The sequence below is a fragment of the Stegodyphus dumicola genome, chromosome X1, assembly GCF_044657685.1.
Source record: "Stegodyphus dumicola isolate Sdum_Otavi_A_Nest chromosome X1, ASM4465768v1".
In the NCBI taxonomy this organism is placed as follows: Eukaryota; Metazoa; Arthropoda; class Arachnida; order Araneae; family Eresidae; genus Stegodyphus; species Stegodyphus dumicola.
Window position 1 is genome coordinate 64,018,819 of NC_140780.1, and position 26,605 is coordinate 64,045,423.

At 33.8% G+C, this 26,605-nt stretch overlaps 1 protein-coding gene across 2 annotated transcripts in view; it reads left to right on the forward strand.

The window, feature by feature from the left end:
• The window catches only part of LOC118190568 (2-hydroxyacyl-CoA lyase 2-like), an 83,607-nt gene that overhangs the window by 53,040 nt on the left and 3,962 nt on the right, over positions 1–26,605 (forward strand). For both annotated transcript variants that reach the window (XM_035361306.2, XM_035361307.2), the window contains exons 10-15: positions 3,940–4,063; positions 10,435–10,529; positions 14,446–14,600; positions 16,904–17,041; positions 17,331–17,505; positions 20,217–20,315. In XM_035361306.2, coding sequence (XP_035217197.1) covers positions 3,940–4,063; positions 10,435–10,529; positions 14,446–14,600; positions 16,904–17,041; positions 17,331–17,505; positions 20,217–20,315 — 786 coding nt within the window. The remainder of the gene's footprint in view (positions 1–3,939; positions 4,064–10,434; positions 10,530–14,445; positions 14,601–16,903; positions 17,042–17,330; positions 17,506–20,216; positions 20,316–26,605) is intronic.

A 26,605-nucleotide genomic window follows, 5' to 3' on the forward strand; every position in this document is an offset into this window, starting at 1 on the left:
AGTGCTGATGATTTTGAAGGACAAAGAGAATTTGCAGTGGTGCCAAAAGATCTGCTTCTATGCAATTGATGATAATTACTAAGCAATGAATTGGACTAATTCATGAAATAGAAAAATTATTAAATACTTGGATTACCCAGCTGCAAAAAACAGTAGCATTATCATTGATTTCTATTCAAACGAAAACATGTGACTTATTTCAAACTTTAAAAGTCCATGCTGATGATAATTACAGCCAAAATTTCATAGCTAGCACAGCTTTGTTCAAATATGTTTTGTTGCATAATATTTGCAAAGTGTTTTGTTGCATAATATTTGTGTGAGAGGCAAGGCAGCTGGTTAAGATGCTGAAGGAGCATGTAAATCTGTAGAATTTTATAACATAATTATTGATGGTGATTATGAGCCCCAATAAATTTTCATCCTTGATGAAAATTGGTTTGTTGCATATCTACTAGATCCTATATTTATAAAGAAGCAAAAAATATGCCAGGGTTTAAAACTTTTGAGGGATGGTTAATTGTTTTGTTTTATGGGAATATTGCAGGTTTTAAACTTAAGCCATTCCTAATTTATCATTAAAAAAATCAAAGAATATTTTAAATGGTGATAAGAATACACTACCAGTTTATTTTTGTTGCACTATCAAAGCATGGATGACACAACCTGTGTGTGAAAGGTGGTTTTTAACCTTCTGAATTGCATAGTTGGCTTTATTGGTCAGGAGTTTTTTTTGGTCTCTTGGTATATACATTGGTGTGCAAAAATTAAGGACGAGACGGTTTTTTCAATATAACTTTGTACAAAATTTTTCCAAATCAACACATTTAATACCGTAAGATCCCCAATACGTAAGGACATGAGTAATGTAAGCAACACTTACTAAAAGAGAAATCAGAGGGATAAAATGAAGCTTTATTGAAAAAGTACCATGGAGCGCAATGCGACTGAAGGTTAAAACATTCCCGTGATGGGTGTCCAGCAAGAAACATCCGGTCTTTAATAAGGGATATGATCTCCCCTGACTGCTAGGCAGGTTTCACAGCTTCTGCCCATGCTGAGAATAAGGGTGTCAATGAGTTGTTGAGGCATTGCTGCCCATTCGTCTCGCAGCGCCAATCGAAGCTCCGGAATCGTTACTGGTGGTAAGGTACGAGCTGCCAAGCGTCTGCCTAGAAAATCCCATACATGCTCGATGGGATTGAGATCCGGAGATCGTGCCGGCCAATCCATACGTTCAATATACTCACTCTCTAAGAGGTGTTCGGCAGCTACTGTGCGATGACATGGTGCATTGTCGTCCATGAAAAGGAACGGCGGACCCATAGAGCCTCTAAAAAGACGCACATATGGATGAAGAATCTCGTTACATTAACGGGTCCCGTTGACTGAACCTGCTTCGAAGATGTGAAGGTCTGTACGACTACCAAGCATGATGCCTCCCCAAATGAGAACACCACCACCTCCATACCTGTCCCTTTCAATGATTTTCAAGGGATGATTGCGGCTTCCCTGCTCTCTCCAGATGAGTATGCGATGAGAATCGCTACTCAGACTGAATCTGCTCTCATCTGTAAAGAGTACTCGTCCCCATTCATTGTCTCTCCAATTCCGGTGTTCCTGGCACCACAGAGAACGCCTTCTCCGATGGGCAGGCGTTAGAGGTACACACCGTACAGGGCGTCGTGCAAACAGACCACCACCGTGCAGTCTTCTGGCCACGGTAAAACGGGATATCGGTCGTCCAGCCGCCTGTGTCGTGTGTCTAGCGATTTCTCCTGCTGTCTGCTGCCTGTTTCTTCTGGCCTGTAAGGCAATATACCGGTCATCTGCGGGTGTGGTTCCTCGTGGACGACCACTACTAAACCCCAGGATAGCTGTTCCTGTAGTTTGAAATTGTCTCCAAAGTCGTGAAACTATGGTGTGAGCAATTCCGAACTCTGCAGCCACACTTGTCACACTGCGGCCTTTCTCCAACTTCTCAATGATTCGACCTCGGGTAAAAGCATCCAGATGTCGTCTAACAGATTGATTATTCGCCATTTCTCGCTGAGGCAGCAACTCGGTGTGATTTTAACTGCTATACGGCGTGCAATCTCTTTGCCAGAAATACTGATCTTACACCGACAACGTGCTTTATACTACTCAGACACTCCCCCATTACGTCTACCTGCATATCTACGCATGTGCTACCGTACATCACCTTACTTAATCTCCTGATTGGTCTTTCTGTCTGCTCTGCCTCTTCGTTCAGCTGGATATGCTAATTTTTCGACTTCGTTCTTAATTTTTGCACACCAGTGTAGTAGCTTATAATTTAAAATATTTTGCTTTTTTACTTTCTGTAATAATGTAAATATCAATTTAAGAATGGAAGTTTATTAAAAGAGACTAAAATGAGTAATTCTACAAAGAGCCATGCCACTTGGCTGTTTCATTCCACAAACATGAAAATATTGCTTGGAGAAAAGGGTTCCTTTCAAAATTTTAATATTCCTCTATAATACACCTGGCCATACTATGCATTTGACAGATTTAAATCTCGATGTGGATGTTGCTTTCTCCTTCCAAATTCCAACACTGTTGTTCCAATGCATCGCTCTGGGTTGCATTGTGATACTTAAGACAAATTAACTATTTGTTACCCTATCTGTTGCAACAACTGATAAAGGTTCTCAGCTTTTGTGGAGTGATTTTTGAAAACAATGACATTTTGAATTGCATTAAAAAATCTTGCTGTTGCTTGGGAAAATGTTACTGTCAGGGGCATGAATGGAATTTGGAAAAAGTGTGTTAAGGGTTTTATAAATAAATTTGAATGTATTTATAGCGAGAACAATCTTCAGAGTTCATGAACAAAATGTTACTCTTGCTAAAGATCTTTCTTTAGAATATGAAGTTAAATTGGACATTTCAGCTCAACCTGTAATAAATACCTTTTAGCGATTTTGATAAGGGTTTGGTTTATTTCATTATGGCACAGTATGCAAGGGTTATTGCTAGACCAAAAGTGTAATGAACGAGGAATTGATTGAATAGAATGCAAAAAGAACTGAAGATGAAAAGAGAGAAAGAAGATGAAGAAATTGAACCGAAGAAAAGGTACCACACAAGGTTTTTCTGAATGCTTTAAAATACTAAATCAACTTATTGCTATATTGGAAGCCATGCATCTAAACTTTGAGAGATTTACAAGAGTAAAAAAATTGGAAGTGAGAATTGACAACTCTGTCATGAAGTTTTATGATGAAAAGAAAGGAACAAACAGTTCAGACAAAACTAAGAATGTTTATGAAAGAACCAGAGCAATAGATCAGAAGTACAGCTGCAACAACAGTCATATTTGATGACCGTCAGTTTTCTTTAGCAATAATTCACGTAATTAAAAAGTCAGTTTCTTCTGTAAACTTTGTACCTGCTTGGTGATTTAACTTTTTTCTATTATTTTTTGGTTGAGATTGCAATGCCATATTGATGTGTTACTGGTCAGTTAAAACCAAATGTGGCTGTAAGTTAACAACTCCGTGCATATATATTCATTCAAGTTTATAAAAAATAGAGAGAGCGAAATCAGTGAACGAATGGTAATTTTGCCTAAGATTAAATTTCTGGGCATGGAAGTGTCTGGTTGCGGGGTGTAGTTTATTTCCATTATAAATACTGGTTTATTTCTTACAAGAAATCCTTCCTTAAAATGCTTTATTTCTTGAAAGCTTTGCCATACATTACCAAGCTATAAAAAACATTTTCATATCCTATGTGTATATGTTGCTCTTTTTTTCGTTTTGTTTATTATGTATGAATATTTCAGTTTTATGAAATTATTGACAACTTTGGATTCTTTTAAAGGGCATTATAATTAAAACTTTAACAATAAACATTAATTTTTAAAAGAACCACATTGTAAGAATTATGAAAAATGTGTATTTGTTTTTAAAGGCTCTGAATATTCCTTGCTTCCTTGGAGGAATGTCACGGGGTTTACTTGGTCGACAAAACCCATTACATATCAGACAGAAGCGAAGAGAAGCTTTACAGGAGGCTGATTTAGTCCTTTTAGCAGGTATGTGAACCAGGTTTATGATGCTAATCTAGAAGTATGTGCATATTTTGATACTTCATGTTAAAGTACTTTGCAGTCAAAAATTGTTTTCCCATATGTTATATATCTGCATGCACTATTTTCTAAATTAATTACTGAGTGTAGTTATTCATGGTTGATTTTAGCCTGAGCATTTTTAACAGTACTGTTACAGATTGAAATCTTCTTTTATTTCAGTTAAAAGCAAAGAGCATGTGAGAGGAAACTGTGTTTTAAAAGAAAAACAATTTCGCACATGTGTTTAAATAAGATAGCTTAAATGAAATCTACATTGCATGTTTAGTTACTCTAAAATCTGCAGTATTTGAGTTCTGTCTAACTGATATATAATGGTTTATTATACAGTACAAAATCAAGATCCAAAAACACTGAGACTTCCACAATTCTGTTTTTCTGAAATTTCTGTATTTTAGTTTGTTAATTGAAATATAAGGTGACATGCAAAAATTATAAAAAAAATGGAGCTATGAAGTGGTTTGTTGTGAAATAACAAAGGCTCTTTATGGCCTGAAAGAAACCAAAATTTACGAAGAAAAAGGCTCAGTGTTAGCATTTTTTTTTAATTAAACAATTCTTTCAACGTAAGTTTTTTAATCAGTGTTGTTTTTTGTGTTAATATTTATTCTTAATAATCTTCTTGTGACTTTCTTCATTATCAGTGACAATAATTTCTGGATTGCAAGTCATATTACAGATTTTGAAATTTGTTGATAAATGATCGAGGTATTGCCACTGCAATGAAGGCTACAGTTATATTGTCTTCATTTAGCATTTATTTCCACTTCTTTAGACATTCATTTAATCAAAATTTTGCTGTTTTTTTAATACAAAAGCACTCTAAGAATGTTTAAAGTTTTCATTCCATAGACTGTTAGCAGCATAGCATGCTATTTATTTTCATCAGTTGATCATTCTGTTAGCTTCTAAGGCAAATTTAACTTGATGTTTGATACTGCCAATTTTACCAATAACAGACATTATTAATCAAAATCAAGATTTAGCTTGAGATGACTTTAGTTAAAAGCAAAAGTACTTCCTGTTTACAAATTATTATATCATTCGATCCCGTCATTTCATCATCACTAAAGTGAACACATATAAGAATGAAACAACACCATTTAATGATACAAACATTTAATCATAGAGTGTGATCTAAGTTAAAAAACAGCACACTAAATAAATCTAGGAGTAGTATATGTTGCTGAATGGCAATAACCGTTCGCGGACATTTAGCCAACAACCACATAGCCGATGGGGAACTTAACCGACACCAGTTAGCCGTCAAGACACTTAGCCAACAGCACATTTAGTCGACAGGACATTTAGCTGACATGGACACTTAGCCGACAAGGACACTTAGCTGACTAGGGATATGACTTAGCCGATATGACACTTAGTTGACACGGACAGTTAGCTGACATGACATTAAGCCAACAATGAGTCTCGCTCTTCCCAATGGTTTTAGATTTCTAATACTTTCACATTTCATTACTACTTTCCTCAACACATCACACTAATTTCATTCAACTCAACCTGTAATAAATACCTTTTAGCGATTTTGATAAGGGTTCGGTTTATTTCATTATGGCACAGTATGCAAGGGTTATTGCTAGACCAAAAGTGTAATGAACGAGGAATTGATTGAATAGAATGCAAAAAGAACTGAAGATGAAAAAAGAGAAAGAAGATGAAGAAATTCATTTCGCAGTCGTTTCGCTCCTCCCACTAATGAAATTTCCTTTCCCTGTGAAGAAGTAAAGTGATTCGCCCTACTACTTGCCACACTGGAACTAATTTGTTTAATCTAAAATGCTATTTACAGGTTAGGCATCGCATATTTATTAATCTGGGATAGGGCTCCGGCACAGGAATTCGTAACTCGTGGCCTGCAGCCACCTAACAGAAGTAGGTTTGTTTTATGTAATTACGGCAAAGCCAGAGGGCTATCTGCCTAACGGGAGGGATACCTTCGTGGACGACTTTCTCAGGAAAACTGGCTAGTATACGTGTTACACATGGGGAAAAACATGAAAACACCCATGCAGCCTGTCCCTTCACGGGATTCAAAATTCGGATCAAACTGCCAGTGTTCAGCGACTTTACTGCTCAGCCACTGCTGGGCCTAACAGAAATAGAGTGACCATATTACTTAATATACTATAACCAGTCTCTTCCAATAAAATTTCCTGTTTAGGCTAGAACTTTATAAATGCATTCGGGAAAATGGGCACCAAAATTTCCCTATTACCATATAGCTAAAACAGAAACGAGAAAGAATGAAAGAGGGAAAAAAAATAAATAAAAATGAAATGAAAAGTGAAATGAAAATTTATACATTTTTAACAGATATTGAGGAAGTTAAATTTTATGATAAAAGCATTAAACAATATAACATATTATATTGAGAATTACACATCGCGTCTTTCAAAACAGAGTACATAATATTATCTAGTTAAATCCATCATCGATAGATGGCAGCACATTATGGTAACTTTTCAGGATGTCTCGCTTTGCTCCGCCCTGCTTGGTACTCCTCCTCCTACAGATTCCGGAGAAATCAGAGTTTCTCTTCGGAGATTTTCCAACATCCGGAATTTCTTATCAATAACATTTTCGATATATGAAGAGTGAAGCATGTAGTTTTTGCAGAAATGTATTCAGTTATGAATGTAATAAAACCTTAAAGAATATTTTGCTTTTAAATTAAACATCATGCACCAGTTTAGTGCTAGAAACATTAACCTAAGTAAGTAGTTTCAGTGAGAGGCGTTGTCAATAATATGTTACAGAATTTTTATCTCAAGTATGGTGGCATGAACAGCCCATTATAGAGGTCAATAATTTTACCTTTGCTTGTCTTAAAAATTCACTTTTTTTTAACTGTTTCTAATAATAAAATAATATATATTTTGAAACTAACCCTTCACGACCATATGTTACTATAAAAAGTATAATTCAAGAATAACAATAATTTTTATTGCATTATTCAGATTTTTCATTACAGGGAAAAGAAATTTCATTAGTGGGAGGAGCGAAACGATTTTGTAAGGGAAAGATGTGTATTCAATATGTATTGAGTAAAATAGTAATCAAACGTAAAGTTATTAGAAATTTGAAAGTATTTGGAAGAGCCAGATTGGAAAATTAATGTAAGTAAACAAGAAAAATTATTAATGATGTGAAAGTGTTCAAAGGAACCCAGATGATTAAATGAAGAAGCTTTATGGATAATTTCTGAAGATCCCAAATGTAATTAAGTGACCGCCGTACTTAGCTAAAAAAAAATTCTTTTTTCTTTTCGAAATTTAATTCATATTACCTGATGAGAAATTTCAGCGCATTTTCAATTTGGCCAATATACACCAAACAGCATGATACGTATCAAACAATGCTAAATTATCCTAATGATATGAGATATTTAAGAATCGAAAAATGAATTTTACTGATAGGTGAAAAAATAACTTAAATATTGAACTTATGGATAAGTCGAGAAATTTTGTAATTCATAGTAAGTTTAAATAATTATTGGGTACGAGTCAGCTAAACGTCACTGTCGGCTTAGTGTCCTGTTGACTAAATGTCTTGACAGTTAAGTGTCCCGTAGCTAAATGTCCTGACAGCTAACTCTTTGTGTTGGCCAAGTGTCCTGTCGGCTAACTGTCCCTGTCGGCTAAGTGTCCGTGTCGGCTAAATGTCTTGTCGACTAAGCGACCTGTCAGCTAAGCGCCCGTGTCAACTAAATGTCCTGTCGGCTAACTGGTGTCGGTTTAGTGTCCCATCGGCTAAATGGTTGTCGGCTAAGTGTCACGGACCCGGCAAATACAAATCAGTCAAATGTATGAAAGAAACAATTGTTGTCATATGCGTATATAAATCATAATAGCTTATTTTCTGCCTTTTTTACTTGAGCGTTTTACTTTAAATGCCTGCAGTCGTCCATCGGTTTTATTTGGACAAATGTGCCCAGTGGCGAATCTGCTGATTGATGTTCATGTGCTAATAGTGATTGCAGTTGTCACATTGTTTAAGACATTTTATTAAATTTTGTAAAATTAATCTTTGTTTTGCCTTTTGGCATAAGATGAAAGTATTAATGGTCCAATGGATAAATTGCAGTCTCAGTTTTGAAGTTTACAATTAGAAAACTGGTATAAAGTTACATAATCAACAAAAATTAATATTTATTGGTAACTAATCAAAAAGTTGAAAACTGGTGATGGAAATTGAATGTGTAGTTACGTCTCTAAAATAATGTTCATCATTTTGATCAATCCAAACAACTGTGGCGAGTGTGAAGTATTTTTCAGATTAATTGTTTTTTTTTTTTTTTTTTTTTTTTTTTTTTTTAAGTAATGATTAAATGGAATTAGATCCAATATGAATGATGATACAGTGGGAAACATTTTATTAGCAGAAAAGGATCAATGAGGCAATTGCTAAGAGGAAAATTAATCTGTTTCTTAAAGAAAGTAAAATCTGTTATTGTTAGTAATTATATGAAAATACATTAAATTATTATTCACGTATAAAATGCTTGAAATAATAAAAAAGTTTAATATATAAGCATATTTTTTATTACTGCATTTATAACTTAGACTGCACTTTCAGATACTAATTAAATGGTATTTATAGAGTATTATTTAAAAAATATTTCTTTTTATATATTTTTACTGTTTAAAAATTATTTTTGCTAGTGAAAACATTCTCCTGATTTTTGAGTGTGGCAGGTTGGCCTGTCCGCTTTACACAGTCCATTCTACTCAATGACATTCCCATTTTAATCACTTGAGATTCTGGATTCTGTTTTTCATGGATGAGTGGTTTCTTCACAGCCTTATAAGCTGTTAACCCTCTGAGCAGCCGAACCATATTTACACTTGAAAGCTATTAATTAATTTTCATATTTTAAAGTAAGAAACTTGCACTTGAAATGTATCCAATTAAACTATATTTGAAGTTAAAGAGTCAATGTACAAGTTGGGAGGATCAATTTTGATTTATAATCAAGAAAATATCTCTGACTAATTCTTTTCCTGGGAACTTTAAATATTTGGGACCAAACCTTTGGCCACTTGGGGTTAAGCTATTTTGATTGTTTCCAATTTGCAGTCTACTTGGAAATATTAACTGCCAGGTAGCTTCTACTTATACCTCAGATTCGTCAGTTCTCAAAGCACTTTTTTAAAGATCAAGAACACATAATTTTGTATCATGATTTTCCTTACCCTGTGCCAATCTTCCAGATTTTTTTGTAAATTACAGTAAATGCATCTACTAAGAACTGAAGGATGAAGTTACATTTCACAGCGAAGCGATGGCAAAATAACCTTCATTATATAGAGCGGTAATTTTTTACACATGATTATTTTTTCAAAGAACGTTTTAAAAATTAATATGAAAGAAATTCATTGTTGCAACAGAATTCTTAGCATCAAAAACATTAAAGCAAGCAACAGTCATCCTTTTATATGCAGAATTGAAATACTGCAAAAGCTGTAGTGGACTGCAAAAGCAATTTAAATTTTTTATTGGTTGTTTTTTGAGCCATTATTTATGTCATAACTTTTGAAGTAATTTTGGTATTTTAGATTATTAAAATAATTTGATTTTTTATAAAATTATCTTTAAAATGATGTATGATTTCTTAAATCTGGAATTTAAGTTAATTTAGTTAATAAGTCCATTTTTGTAAAATGTTGGACATCTTTTGCACAAAACTGTATATGCCAAGCAATTTGAAATATTAGCTAGTAATGAATTTAGTATTTCATTAAAAAATATTATCAGTACCTTATGGATCTTCTAAAACACATGGTAAATAAACAGTTATATCCGGGACAACTGTCAGAAATAGAGCCAGCAAATAAGAGACTAAAGTAGTGGTTTTTTTTTTTTTTTTTTTTTCAAAATATATATATTTTTATTTTGGGTAATTTTTTTTAATGATAATAGAATGAGAAAATATGTTCTTTATGGTAAAAAGCACTTGAGAATAAGGAGGAAACATATTTTATGTTTGAAGAAAAATACTATTAAATTTATCTGTTTAAAAACAATAGATAAAGAGAAAAGGAATGATATTAAGGTATTTTAAATATATAAAGTAGTAAATATAAAAGAATCGAGCATGTCCTCTTCATATTGCCTTCCAGTTGCTAACTGGATAAGTTGATCATTACATCCCTAAGATATATGGAAACCCCTAAGATACATGGAAAGCTGAGTAGTTTTGTTAAATTTTGCAACAGAGTGTTTTCATGGACTATGGAGTACTTAGTATTATGCAATCTATGCTACTTTGCACAGTGCTTTTATTATTAATTTATTTTTAGGTACTGTTTGTGATTTCCGTTTATCATATGGAAGAGTAATCAACCCAAAGTCAAAAGTCATTGCAGTTAATATGGACAAGAAACAGCTTTACAAGGTATTTAATTCTTTTTAGAAATATAGATGTGTTTTAGATGTGAAATGTTTCCAAGTTCAAATTTTGAAGACTGGTAAAGTGGTAGTTTTCTGTACGTTTCTACTTGTATGCCTCTCATGTAGCAGGCTAATATTCTGTAGCAAAAATGTAGCAATGTATTGGGAAGTTTAACATTGAAAGGAAAAATTTATATCGGAATTACCAATGGTTCTAAAACTAGAAATGTTTTTACATACTAGGTCACTGGACAGTGACATGGAACTTTTTTATTTTTTTTTTTTTAAGCTTTCTGAATTCATATATCTGTTACTAAGGAATGCATTTGAAATGATGTGTGTAATGACTGACATAATGAACTTTTCATAATGACAAAGTTCATTATGAAAAGCATACAGCAAATTAGCCTAAAAAAATAAGCTTTTAATTTTGATTTTGGCAATGAAACGAAGCTTTTTAAATTAGTAGATTCAGTTACACAAGGTGTGCTGTACTTTAGTCATGATTGCTCGTATACTGACAGAGATTTTTCACTTTCTAAAACATATAGGAAGTAAATTAAAAAAAAAAAAATGTGTAATTTAGGAAATGGTTGAACATTATATGTGTATTATGAAAGCAAGGAGAGCAGTTCCTCCCCCTCAGCATCTAGTGCCAGTCAGAGATTTAATAGTAAACTTTATAATATCCATTGAAACCTGCTTGAAGTGAAAACTTATGAAATTGAAAAAATGGTCATCTTTATCAAACAAAATAATTTAAATTACTTGAAATTTTCACGGTAAAAGTGTCTAAATAAATAAAAAAATAAATAAAATAAGTAAAAGTCAATAAAATAAGTAAGTCAAAAATAAGTAAATAAGTAAATAAAAAAGTAAAAAAAAGGGGAGGAACTCATTAAAGCTGGTATCTAGATTTTGCCTGGAGGTTTGTATCTAATGTTGAATCTGCCGATGAAAATTGCCATTAAAAACAAACTAGTTTTTTGGACCTTTAATATTATAAAAGAACTGATATCTTATAGTGACATATATTCAAACTCATTATCAGTTTGTTACAAGCTTGTAAACATACTAGTTTGTAACATTTTTTATTGAAATTTACTGTACAAGGCTATTTCTTGTTAAAAAATACTGTACCAAGTTAATCTGAAGTTTTCTGTTTGAATAGAATGGCTATAAAAATTATTGCTGAATAGACAGCGTATCTTTTCCTTCCTCCACCTGTTATCTTTTAGTTGATAATACTATCAGTTTGTTACAAGCTTGTAAACATTTTTTATTGAAATTTACTGTACAGGGCTATTTCTTGTTAAAAATACCAAGTGAATCTGAAGTTTTCTGTTTGAACAGAATGGCTGTAAAAATTATTGCTGAATAGACAGTGTATCTTATCCTTCCCCCACCTGTTATCTTTATCTGAGAATACTGCAAATATAGATCAGGTTATGTTATACTGATGTACTGCTATTTAGTCTCCTCACATTTTAAAATAAACTCTGTGAATGAATGGTCAAGCTCTTTCTCAACTTCAGGGCAAGTTTAACACTTCTCAATGATTTACTATCACTTCCTGTTATAAGAGTCTATTCAAAGCTTGTCAGTTTATATGGAGTCTGAGGATGGTATTACTAATGCTACTATTTTGTTCATATGATGCAGAAATTTGTATCTCCTTCTAAAGTTATCTTGGTATAGTTATTTTTTCCTTTCTATACATTACTTTATACATCAAATTTAACAAGAATTTAGCAATTAAACATTTCTTAATTTATATGATAACATTTTTACAATTGTAAATTTAGCTCATGTGGAAGAAAATGTTTTGTCACTATTTTAAAAAAGTATGTAAGTAAATGTTAAGGAATGCACTGGGGAAGTAGTTTCTAACTCATCTGGAAATTCCTGGAAAGTGAGGAAAATGAAAGATGGCCAAAAGCATAAACATTTTCAAAAACATCTGTTTGAAATGAACTCTGTAAATTCAAGCGAGTTAAAAATAAATGTATATGAGAGCTTTTAAGCAATAAAAGGATTCAAATAGTATACAAAAAAAGTTCAAAAAGAAAATGTAAAGGTCTACTGGGAAGTTCTGTTTGATAATGTTATTTCAAATTCCACTACGCATGCGTTTATTTGAGATATATATATGGCTGTTACTGTCATTGCATTTATGCACATGCGCTCTTCTAAATTAACTGAAACGAAAGTTTCTCATATCAATATTAAGTGAGATATGATCAAGTTCTTTTACAACTTTGTATTTTGTACTAATTATAGTAAGAAAAAATAATGTAGTTAGCATGTTGAAATTTGGTGAAAATTTTTGCTGGAAGGGCAGTTTCAGGTAGAACGTCCACAATATGGCTTGAATAATTTAAGCAGGGGATTTCAAATTTAATAATAAGCCAAGTTCTAAGCAGGCATCTTTAATCAATGACGCTATTGTCAAGGCCATTATACAGCAAGCCCTTTTTTGACAACATTGAAGATTGCAGAAAAGCTTAAGTCAGGTCACCAAACCATTTTGGACCATATTTGTAATGCCGCATTAGTTAAGTAAGAAAAGTTTGCATGATCAAGTTATCATGTACACATCTCTGTGTCCTTGGAATGAAAATGAACCTTTCTTTGACTGAATGATAATTGGGAGGGAAAAGTGGATTACCTAAGAAAATATCATTAAGAAAAGAGCATACTGGAGAATCTGCCGCTGGAACCTGGACAACCTGCCGCTAGTACCTTGAATAAGAGATTGCTGTGTATATGATGGGATGTCCGAGGTCCAGTACATTATAAGCTTCTGAAACCTAATGAAAAGCTCAATTCGGAAAGATACTGTCTGCAAATAGATTATTTAAATAACACAGTTGAAGAAAAGAGAACGATTCATTAGAAACTGCATCATACTGCATTAGGTTGAAAAATTCTGCCACATCCATCCTACCTCCCAAATCTAGCACTCTCTAGTTATCTTTTTCTCTTGCAAAATTTTTTAAAGAGAGAAAAATTCAAAACAAGCAGATGTCAGCCAAGTAGTACTTGAGTTCCTCTAAAATGTTATTTACAAATTACCATCATGCTTGTAAGAGGTCATAAGTAATGATAGAAATTTTAATGCACAATAAATATTATTAAAGGTATTGACATAATTTTCCAGTAGAACTTGTGAATGAGTTATGTGATCTCATCCGCCCCCTAGGAAGTTTCTGCTACCCAAAGGTCAACTGAACCCAAAACAAGTGAAATCTCCCATGTCTGGCAGATGATCGCTGTAGATCACCAACAGCATGACAGATGGCATTGCTTTCCTCTGCTGCTATAGTTTATATATTTATATATTTATATATATATAAGGTACGTACGTATTAACGCAACCAGGCCAAAATTCGCATAAATTGCCAAATTTGGCGACCCTACTTACGGCAACCCTACGTGTTATACGTAGTTTTGTAAAAAGAGCATGTGGAGATTTACAAAATTTTTCTGCATTTTCGTGCAAATTTTTGTAATTTATGAGAAAATAGCAGTGTACATGGATAAAGTCAAGAGTGTGCGCAATGCCATTTTTGTGCAATTCTGGGATGTTTTTTTAAGTAAAAATAAGTCGACGTGTACATGGTTATGGCGAATAGGGTTTTCAATCAGTGCTAAAAGCAATAGCCAAAAGATTTCCGCCGAAAAAATAATTCTGCAACTTATTAAAATTCGAAACCGGAAGTGATTAATTTCTGTTTTATATTTAAAAAAAAATAATATAAAAAACTGTATTAAAAATTATCTGTAATTAATAAATGTACATTTTCTTTCTATTCATACTTTTTTACTGAAACTTACAAATAGCGCCAACCTGGTTGCGATAATACGTAAGTACCATATCTAATGCTCATTTAAAATACATTTGTTTCTAACTTTATTAGAATTCTGGGATATTTTGGAATCCAACGATTGCTTTTCAAGCGAATGTACCTGACTTCATCAGTAGACTTTCTGAGAGCGTTTCACAAAATAAATTTGAAAAAGATTGGCTTTCTAGGCTTCAAGAAAGAGATAATGCTACAGAAAAAAGCTATAGGTATTTTCTTCTTTGTTATTTTATGTGTGTAAGCTCATTGAATGTCTATTATAATGTGCAGGTTCTTTTATGAAATGGTACACTTAACTAACCTGTGCTGATACAGTCTATGATGCATTTACAAAACACACATATCTTATTTCACATGTACTTAAGAAAGTAAATTTCAGAATGGCCATCAAAAATTAGCATTTCAGTTAATAAAAAAATATAAAACACTTAAAGTTATTTGTTGCCAATTGCAGGCTACAAACTAATGTTTTAATGAAAGTTTCCCAACCCCGGAAATATCATGTGTGCAAACAGTTCATATTGACGTGTATAATCATATCTTTTCAAAGGAATTTTGGTATTTGAAAGAAAGAGACTTGCTTTAGAACACCATGTTATGAAATTTGTAAAAAAGTATTATCAAGGTGTCTGAAATGGAACTTTCACTATACAAGATTGGAACCATCATTTACTTCCAGTTCTGTTGCAAAACATCAGCTACAGAATGTCACCAAATCGTGTGTACAGCTTTCTGGACCAAAGGTTTTGAAAAACTGCCAAAACATTGGCAGAAAATTTATAGATTTGGGTGGTGATTACTACTCACACTAAAGGTATTGTTTTCATGTTTCTGGTTTTTCTTCCCTAACTTTATCAAGAACAGTGTTTAGCGGAAAACTTTCATTACAACTAGATATCACTGCTACTGGCAGGATTTCAGATCAACACAAAGTATTTAAGATTGCAGATACAAGCAGGCAAGACATCAGAAATTGTACAGGTATGGTTCTGCTGCTTTAATCTTGAAACTCTGCCCGAGTTTTAATGGAGAACACCCCAAGAATGGTTTGAACATCTCCCACCCCTCTTCCTCTACCACCAAACTACTCAAGAAGTCTCCATGCTTGCCAGTATTTTAAATGTCCCCATGCTGCATAGGCACTATACACTTACAAATATCCATGCTGTCTCCAGGATTTGAACCTGGGCCTAGTGGTATAGCAGGGAGTGTCACTAACTGTTGTATCGATCAGGGTGGCTATTTAAGACTAAAGCACACGATGTATTTTAGACTTCAAGTTTTCAAACGAGAATATATCTACAAAGTGTTTCTATAACAGCTCTCTTCGACCAATTCATTTGAATTCTTGGTTTTTTTCATCTGAGCCATCATTATAGACATTGCAAAATATATTTTAATTTCATTAGAATCACAGGAAACTAAGTGTTGTTGATTATTCATATTCTGTTTGGATTGGTTTGTATTTGGTCTATGTATCAATTGGTCTGGATTACAATATTCTCCCAGAATATGTTATCAGATATTATATTAAATATATCTAATTCTCTTTTATTTCCTCCAAAGTGCTGTAAAGCTCTTTAATGTCAGGAGTCATTCTATAGTTACAGATTTTTGGACTGTGTATTTCTTTCCAAATCCAGGGTTCTGGTAGTTGATCTTCGTCAGATGTATCATCATTAACTAATGGCTGGTATTTTTTTTCTACAGAACGTATAATGTCACTACTCTCACTTTCGGTAGCAGAAGCATCAACATAACTCTCACTGTTCTCATCACAAAATCATCTTTTTGAAAACATCATGTCAGAATACTTCTGTAATATTTAAGTAAGTATATTTCAAAGTACGAACATAACCAAAAATAACATCTAACTGATTATGATACAAATATTTAATAAGAATCTATAATGAGCCTGGTTTGTGCTGTGTGTAGTGGGGCAAATTACAAACTGCAACCGTCGCACCATGGGCCATGCCTGTGATATTTACATTTTGGCTCGATCATTGTACTACGGGCCATGCCCATGATAATCAGTTTTGCCCTGTGTTCAAGACCGCATGTATCACACGTTGTTGTAGCTTAAGGGGTTTAAAAAAAATCAGTTAATTTTGCTTCGTTTCTGGAAATGTTTAAAATATTTATCGAATTTTACTGCATATTTTTATAAGTGCTATTTTATCATTGCATTCAAATCCCCTTTGTTAGATGAAGTTTTTTGTGTAACAATATTATGAGAACATTGTGTGCCAATTCCATGTTCTTCCACGAACTTTGTAGTCGATTTGCCACATTCAGATCTTTAAATTAATGTTTTTGTTTTAATGTTGAAACAACTTTGTTGCATGCTACTTGTAACATGTGCTTTAGTCAGTTTTTAATTTTAAATTGGTATTTAAAAGTAGAAGAAAAAATATGCATGAAAATACATATGAAAAAAATGTCTCAAAATAATATAAGTATTGGTCATTAAATAAGTTGCAGTCCGCAAAACCATTTTCTTACTTTGCAGAGAAAAAGTGAGAAACTCTGAATCAGATTTCCTTGATCCAGTGCATTTGCTGTATGAACTAGAAAGTGCTTTACCTGAAAATACTGTTTTAGTTGCAGATGGAGGAGATTTTGTGTCTACTGCAGCATATATTATCAGGTAAGTCTTAACTTTCTTTTACCAGAATTCCCTTCCTTCATTTGCTTCTTGAAAATTAATTTGTGTCATGATATAATGTAATCCCAGATACATATTAATAAATAATATGTAAAACATTTTTTTTTGTAATTTCTTTAATTTCAGAAAATATGTTGCGTTGAGCATGTTTCTTACAGAGAATATTGTGAATTCACAAGGGGAAGAAGAATATTGTTTAAATAATGTTCTTTCTTTTCTAGGTTTTAATGTATGTTAATAGTTCTACATGACACACTATTCATATTTACAGGCCCAGAGGTGCATTAAAATGGCTTGATCCCGGTGCCTTTGGAACGCTAGGTGTTGGAGCTGGATTTGCTATTGGGGCAAAGCTCTGTTATCCTGATTGCAATGTTGTAATTCTGTATGGAGATGGTTCTTTGGGTTATAGCTTAATAGAATTTGATACATTTATTAGACACAAGGTAAGTAAATATGTCAAATATGTTATTTTTACTCATTATTGAATAAGCATTTAATAGTACTACAATGTATGTAAGTTTCATCAGAAAAATATAAACACTGTTTAATGAAAGAAAATTCTTCATTGCTTGTTAGTACCAAACATAATTATATGTTGATGTAATCATACAATATCGTAGGTTAGATTTAATGAAATCTTTCTACACCTGTACAGCTAAAGTGTCAATTCCCAAAACCAAAAGGTTGATTATTTATCATCATTGGTGTTTCATACCTAGATGACGTGCCTTGGAATTTGCGATGATCAAAATCAAATCCTTTCAGACACGACTCCTTATTTTATCCTTAATTAATCACTGTAAAGAGGGAATCACATATCGACCTTGAGTAGTAGCAAGAATGTATGTCTTCAAAAAATACTAAACTGTTTTGATACAAATTATTGCTAATTATTGTGATTAGCATGTCAGCTATATGCACTATAAGGCATAAGTTGCAGTTAATTAGTCTAGCTTTTAAAGTCCGTTTTTTTGTGCTTTTAATTTACTTAGTTTTCTGATTTGAGTGGTTATGTGTGACATGAATCAAAGGGAAGATAAGAACAGTATTTAAATTAAGCTTAACTATTAGTGAAACTTAAATAATTATTGTCCATCAGTGGCCGAGCGATAAAGTTGCTGAACACTGGCAGCTTGACCTGGGTTTGAGTCCCTGCAAATGAGCTGGATGCATGTGCATTTTTGTAGTTTTCCCCATGTGTAATGTGGATATGAGCCATTTCCCTTACGAAGTCTCCCATGAACATATCCCCTCTCCTTAGGCAAATAACTTTTGTGTTCTTTACAGTAGTCAAATTAACCAAACCTTAAATATGTGTCTCAGCTATAACAGATGGTCTGGTTCTGTTTTTCCTATTTTGCATTTGGTTGACCATGTTCTTTGAAATATACCAAGGCATTTTGGACAATAAAGTATTTTCCTTGCTATGGCAGAAATTTGGAGTTGTTTCTTGATTTAGTTTAATAATGCAACTGAAGATTTCCAGTAAAGGGTGTTGTGGTTCCATCTAATTGGATAGCACATAAGCAATAGATTGTGACACACAGGACCTTTATTTTCATTCAAGCAGTACAACCCTGTGAAATTACAAAGTTTATACATTACAATCATTATAAGGGGTGATTTACTTTATTTGGCAATATGTGTGTGCTGAGCTTTATGCATTTACCCTGTCTTTGGCTTGCATTATCAACACCGTGCTGCTGAAGGGAAGAAAACTTTTTAAATTTTGTGATTAGAATATGTGCTCATGAAAATGCTTGACTGGCTAGACTAAAGCCATGAACTCAACCTTGTTTATCATCTTTAGGAGGAGCTTTAGGCTATTTCTTGGTCTCACCATGTTTTTAGAGAAACGACGTCCTGCGGTCTAACCTCATGGTGAGCTATGGAAATTTTAACAAAGGGCTTACTGTTTATCTTATACAAATAAAATATCATAGTCTTATTAAATGTTTTATTTTTGACAAAAATAGAAATAATAAATAATTATGTATAAAAAAAACATTTTAAAATTGAAAGAAAAATGTCACAAAGTATTAAAGAAATTCTATAAAATAGTGAATGGGTTTAATTATGTGGCACAATTTATTCCAGAAGCTTCCACACTTTATTTTCATCATTTTTCAATTCAGTAGATCTTCTAGGAGGCTCTAAGGCTAACGATGTACAGCGTTTAGTATAATACTCTTAAAGGGTTTCCTCTTACAAGGTATTTCTTCTGCCTTTTTAGCATGCCTTCATAGTGTAGTGGTCTGCACGTTGGGTGCATATTCCAGAGGTCCGTGGTTTGATTCCCTGGGAGGGTGTTGCTCATTTTCTCATCTCCTGCTTCCAAAAAATACATAATGTCTCTACAGTGGCACCCAGCCTAAAAGTGTGGTGGATGATGATTCTCCACACCCAGGATTTGGCGATTGGGTTCCATAAAAATCCCAGTCGCCCTTTAAAAAGGGAAGTATATAAGGTAATTCTCCTGCCCTCTTAGCATGCCTTTGTGGTGTGGTGGACTGCACGCTGGGCACGTATTCCAGAGGTCTGAGGTTAAATTCCTGGGGAAGGCATTGCTCATTTTTCATCTTGCCTGCTTCTAAAATACTTGTCTCTACAACCTTAATATAACTATAGCTTTCTTTACTGCTAGGAATCGCACTATGCAGTTTTCCTGTTAAAGGCCATCTTAATGAAATCCTGAAAATAATTTATTTCATGCTTAAGTACGATATGTAATGCTTGTGAAAGTATGATTATGACATGCAAGACATATATTTATCAAGCAAACAAAAGGAACAAGGGGCTTGCAGATTAGCGACAAATTAAACAGTGCTTAGGGAGCTTCTTATAGCTTCCCAGATTTACTATTAACAATACATCAGTACTAGGTATTCAGTGAATATTGGCTATCTGTTGAGATTTAGGCAAAAGTTTATTGTGGCCGAGAAAGAGCTAAACTACAGTAAAACACAGCAGGGGAAATTATTATTGATTCCATAAAGAGTTAACTTTTCCCTAGCAAAAATAGTGGTAGTTTTAAATAGAGCACCAGGATAATTATGCTTCAGGTTTCAACGTAACTGGGGGGGGGGGAATTCTTAAAAATAACTCATTATACATGGGTTTTTCACTTTTCACATACCTTTCCCTTCATTCTCAGATTCCAGTTGTTGCAGTTGTTGGAAATGATGCATGCTGGACACAGATAGCAAGAGAACAAGTCCCTCGATTTGGAAGTGATATTGCCTGTAATTTAACAGTAAGTCTTACATTTTGGTGAAATAATCAAATATATAGATTAGTGGAATTTTTCTGTTTTATGATTTTAAACTGTTTCCTTATTTTGTACTTTTTGCAAAATGTGATACAGAGGAAACTTTACTTGTTCTAAGTAAAATGAAAAAGATATGCAAATTTAGATATCTGTGTACATTTCTGTCAGATTTATTATTTATCTTTTGGTTGGTTTTGATCTGTAAAACTGCAATGTTTCTGATTTCTTATTCATATTAGAATACTCCCTCGCCCCAAAATAAAGATTAAAATAAACGAGCCCCTTAATAGAGCTATTATTATAAAGCTACATAAAAAGAGAGAATTTATTTAAGAAGTTCCTAGCATGCTGTGGTTCAGTGCTATGAAAGTCTAGAACTATCTTGCATCAAAGCCATATGAGTAACAAATTAATTATGGAACAGAGCCAAAATAAATTAATTTTTGTTTGACTTACATAATGGGGAGAAAGGTGATATTTCATCACGTATGAAATAACTGTTGCTGCACAACTCAGAATAGAGAAGAAATATTAGATGTGGCTTTAGAATATGTCACTCTGTGGGGTTTCAACATTGCCAAAATTCATACATTGTGGCTAAAGGTGTTCTGCGACCTGCTGTTTTCTTTCTTTTATACTGCCTCTGGGAATTGTTACTTGCACGTATAGTTTGCATAAGTGCTAATCGGTTTTGTCCGTTCACATTCATTTGTGTATTGTGCAGATTTTAGATCAGTTGTTGCCTTTTCTGATGTTGCAATTTTAATGGCAGTAGTGTAAAAATATTCAGGTTATTTTGAGAATTGGGTGTATGATATGACGTAAATTTTTTATGTAAATAGCATGCAACCAACAGGACAAGTTAGGTATTTGAATCAAATGAAAAAATAGAAAATGCTATGGAAATTCACAAATTGGTGTAAAAAAATATGATAGTCAATTTTCATCTTTACACATCAAGAAGTATTAAAATAATTCTGTGTTATAATCAATCCAGCCGAACTAAGAGAATTGATAACATTAATTTATTCTGAAAAATGAGTATTTTGTACTACAATACTATATTATATATACTGACATTAAAATTTATTATTGGAACTAATGTATTGAAGCTAATTTATGCTTTTTTATATTAAAGTACTGAGTTGCATAAACTGACTAGCCCAGAAAACACTATGCTGTTCCCATTTGGAATTCTCTACCACTTTCCTTTAACTGGAACTAGAAATTTTATAACTCACTTCTCCATATCAAACTTTCTAAAGTTTACTAACTGGGTATAGGCGGCGATGCAGAAGCCTAAAATTTATTGGAACAGATCCAATGTATAATGTGCTGTTAAAGAAGCTTTGGAAGATTAAACAAGGATGTTTGAAAATAAAATCTAAAACGTTATAATTCATTTGCTTCAATTTTTTTCTGTAAAATATGTCATTGATAAGGTGTGTGTTCAAGGGGTTTTTTTGGTTGCATCTATACAGTCAAAAGTCTTTAATCTGGACTCGTCAGGACTTCGGCGATTCCGGATTATCGGTTTTTCTGGATTATAGATCATCAGTTTAAATCTGGTAAGATGGCATGCAGAAATTATAAAATTAAAAATATGAAACCGTATTTTATGAAATAAAGAGCAATTATCTAAAGGGTATCAAAATTTACAAAAAAAAAGCTTAATATTTATTTGTTTACTATATTAAACATTTCTTTCAATGTGCGCATGCGTAAAGCATACATTACGCATAGTAAAAAATAATAAAAACATCTGCCCTGAAGATAAGGATAGTGCTGACAGATCCACTTCCAGTTCTTTCCGTGCCACGACATCCCCTCCCCCCCACAGAGCAGCATGAACTTGATAAACAGATTTCGAAATGGTTAGAGAAACTAATCACCTCTCTGTCACTTTCTTCATGTGTTTATCCATTTTTTGCAGCAATTCCACTTTTTGTTTAATGGACATCGAAACATGCTTTCACTTTGTAGATCCAGAATCGGAAATTCTTTTTGACATAATCGGAAGTTCAAGCTTACTTTTATAAAATTGTTCTAACAGTCTGCAAAAAATAATAAGCCGGATCCAATTAGAAGATTAAGGAACAACGCAATCTGCAACATTAACTGAAATAGATAATTTGAGCTTAGCTTATACCGTCTGTTCGTTATACATGAAACGAGCATGCGTAAACATATTACGTGCATGTGTAAACGTATTATGCACATGCATAAATGCATAATGCGTTTACGCATGCACTGAAAGTTTGTAACTTTGAGGTCTGGATTATGGACGTCTGGATTAAAGACTTTTTGACTGTATTTGGTTTGCACTGGAACTGTTTGATTGTTTTCATTCATGGTTATTTTTGGAGCAGTTGATGCATATTGCTGGACTGATTAAATGAATTACCGTATTAGTCTGTCTCATTCTTTGCCAAGACTGGATATAAACATATTAGCTGAGACATGGCTACTCTCTTTTGTTTTTGAGTTGTCCTGCTGTTTATAATGAAACAGCAAAATTAATTGTTTAGTTTCAAAAAAGTTAAGGTAGTAGTAAAACATCAAATTTTTCATAGAAGACTTCAAACAAACTATTTTGGATTACTTGATTGTAGCTGATACTGATTTAAAATCACACACAAAAAATAATTCATTTCATTGATTATAATATAACTGATCTAAAGATATATTTGAAAGAAATATGTTTCTTTCTGAAGAAATTTAGCAAAATACAATTTCAGAAAGCTTAAAACATGAAGAAGAAACAACAAATCAGTGTAATAATGCTGTTGATTTAAAGATTAAAAAAAAAAAGTTCAAATGAAGCATTAAAGCCAGTTAGACTTGGTGAAAAATTGTTTATTGCTGTGAATAAAAATTAGTCTCAAACACCTATCTTATTTGCAAACTTTAACACATTGAAGCGTCTTCAGATTATTGAAAAGGCAGGATAAGTATAAACTATTGAAACATCATTAAATCTTATTCATTTTAAGGTTGTGCTTATAGTGTAGTAGTGAGTAGGGCTATGATGGGAATGATAACATAAAAAAATAATACGATTTCTATTATCATAGTTAAATTAGAATTAGTTGGCATATAATGTGTTAGCTAGTTTTTTTAGCCTGGCTTTCGGCTCAAGATTAAACAAGCCTTTCATGCAAGAGAAGCTCATTTGACTAGTGAAAGATGTGTAAATATTAAAGTCTGGTTCATTGCTTAATTCATTATACACTGGTGTGCAAAACTTAAGCAACAGCAGAGTTTTTTGCCATAACTCCACGAGAAATCAACTCAGAGGCACGAAATGCAGAAATGAAGGAGAGTATTATACGTAAAGGTTGACGAAAGCGTCAGAGCTGGAAAAAAAATACAATGCATACGGTATGGAATCAAACAAAAACAAGCTTTATTGAATGCATAGTATCATGACTCATGATTGTCTATCCAAGAGAAAGAACAAGCAGATGTTCCTTAATATGGGATATGTCCTCCCTTCACTGCAGTGGTTGCTTCGCACCGTCTCCGCATACTCAGAACCAACTGGTGCAACATTTCTTGAGGTAGGAGTGCCCATTCCTCAATCAGCATCTGTTTGAGTTGTTGGGTGTTCTTCGGAGGATGTAAGCGTGCTACAATGCGTCTCCCCAAAGCGTCCCACACATGTTCGATGGGATTTAAATCTGAGGAGTACTCTGGCCAATCCATTCGAGTGATATCTTCACTTTCCAGTAGCTCCTCAACTGCAAGAGTCCGATGTGGCCGTGCATTGTCATCCATAAAAATTAAATCTGGGCCAATGGCACCTCGGAACAGATGCACATGGGGAAGGAGTACCTCCTCACAATAGTGATCTCCGGTTACAGACCCTCTGTCGAAAACATGGAGCTCAGTTCGCCCGTTAGCATAATGACTCCCCAGACAAGAATTCCAGGCCCACCGTTACGGTATCTTTCCTTGATGTTACTGGGATAAAACCAGTTCCCGACCTCTCTGCAAATCAAAACACGTTGAGAATCGCTTCTGGTACTAAACCGACTCTTATCCGTAAAGAGGACACGACTCCATTGATCAGTTGTCCAGTTTTTGTCCTCTCTGCACCACTGAAAACAGTGGCGTCGGTGGCCAACTTTCAACGGGAGGCAGGGTTCAGGACGGCAGGCGAATAGGCCCCCTTTGTGAAGCCGTCTAGCCACAGTAAACTGCGCCACTTGTCGCCCCATTGCTGTACAGAGTTGCTGAGCAATGGCTCTTGCTGACTGCTGTCGGCTTCTTTTCGCCGGCAGGACGATATATCGGTCATCTCCTGCAGTTGTCGTCCTCGGGAGGTTACCACTAACCTTTCTAACAGCTGTACATGTGGTTTAAGCACGCGAAATGACACTTTTGTTGATTCCGAACTCTGCAGCTACGCTGGTGACAGTACGCCCCTCCTCCAGTTTTCCGATCATTCTTCCACATGTGAAGTTGTCTAGGTGATTTCTTCTAGCCATATTTCACGAACTGACTCACTGGCACTTGCAGCGAATATGTTGAATTGCGTCTCCGTCCTTCCTTTTATTCTACTGTTGAGCTCCGACATCACACGTTTTGTGTACACTCACGTCGCCTCTGACGTTTTGTTCCTAATATTTGCATACGCATGATGTTTCTACTGACTTACGTGTTCATTGTACTGATCTCCAGACCTCCTTTTCTGCAATTTCATGGTTATCTGCCGAAAACTCCGATATGGTTTAAGTTAGTTTTTTTTATTATTCCAGAGCTTGTGTAGTGTTTTTTTTTATTGATCTTGATGGTAGCCTGTTCTGTAGATAGGTGGCTGTCATTACAGCTTCGCCCCAAAATTCTCTTTTGAGTGCCGAATCGAGTAGGAGGCACCTTGTCATTTCCATTAAGCATAGATTTCTTCCTTCTGCTCTATCGTACTGTTGCGGTGAATATGCTATAGAGGTTTGATGTTCAATTCCCTCTTCATTACATATTCTTCAATCTCTTTGTATAGTCTCCTCCATTGTGTGTTTGGCTTCTTTCCAAATTTGTTTTTCGTCATGATTACAAATTGTTTTAACTTGGAGAAAGCTTCGTCTTTTGTAGCGTTGTGTATTTTGAATGATCGTCAATGAATGTTATGAAGTATTTCTTTCCTTCTAGTGATGTTGTACTGATTGGTCCACAAATTTCTGAATGTATCAAGTCTAGAACTGACTTTGCTGTGTAGTTGTTTAGCTTCGAATACAGTAATTCAGACATTTTGCTTCTGATACAGCATTCTTATTATTTTTCCTTTTTAGTTTCTCAGTTGTTCCTTATTCCAGTTGCCAAGTCATCATTCTTTAACCTCTTGATTGCTTCATAATTTCTGTGTCCTAGTCTATGCCAAAGATCTATGCTATTTTAACTTCCTTCTGCAGCTGCAGTTTTGCTTTTCTTCTATGCGATTCAATTATGGTATATAAATTTCATTCTGCTTTAGCAATTCCTATGGTTTTATTTTTCTTCTTTATTCTGAAAATATCTTCTTCAAATGCAACTGTAAACACTTTGTAATTTTTTGTATGGATATTAATCGTCCTTCTAGGTCAGAAACGTATAGAACATCTACAAGTCTTACTTCTATTTCATTATCTTCATCGCCTGTACAGTATAAATATCCTTCTCCAGTGCATTTGGACTTCATCTGAGTACCAATAGCAATTGTTATTTGCTCAATTTTGCTTCTGTCTAATTTTGTGAAAAAGTTTATTTTATCTGTCATATGACAAATGGCTTCTGAGTCAACTGACCAGTTTATATTTTGAAATTTTCTTTCTCTGGTGACTTTGAACGTGTAATTCTCAGTCTTCTCGAGTTTCTTATTTTTGTTTTCACCTTTGTGTGTATCCTCATTTACAGCAGCTTTCATTCTTTGTTTATTTCCATAATTTCCTTTATTCCCTTGCTTTCCATTTTTGAAATTGAAAAATTTGAAAAATGAGTTATTTTCATTTTTGTCTTTTTCTTTCTGGTTATTTAAGAATCTGCATTCCTTTTCGAAGTGTCCCGATTTTTTGCAATAATTGCATCTTTGTTGGTTGAAATGCTTCAATTTTGTGTTGAAATTCATTTTGAAGGCAATTGTTTCTTCTTGTTTGCATGCCTTTTTTTCTTTTTAAGCATTTGTCAGTGACTTTCGTTTTTACGTATTCCAACGTTAGTTCTTCTGTGCATGCTTCTAAAGCTGTAATAAAATTTTTGCAGCGTTTTGGTAAGCCACATAGTAAGAGTGCTGCAATGTG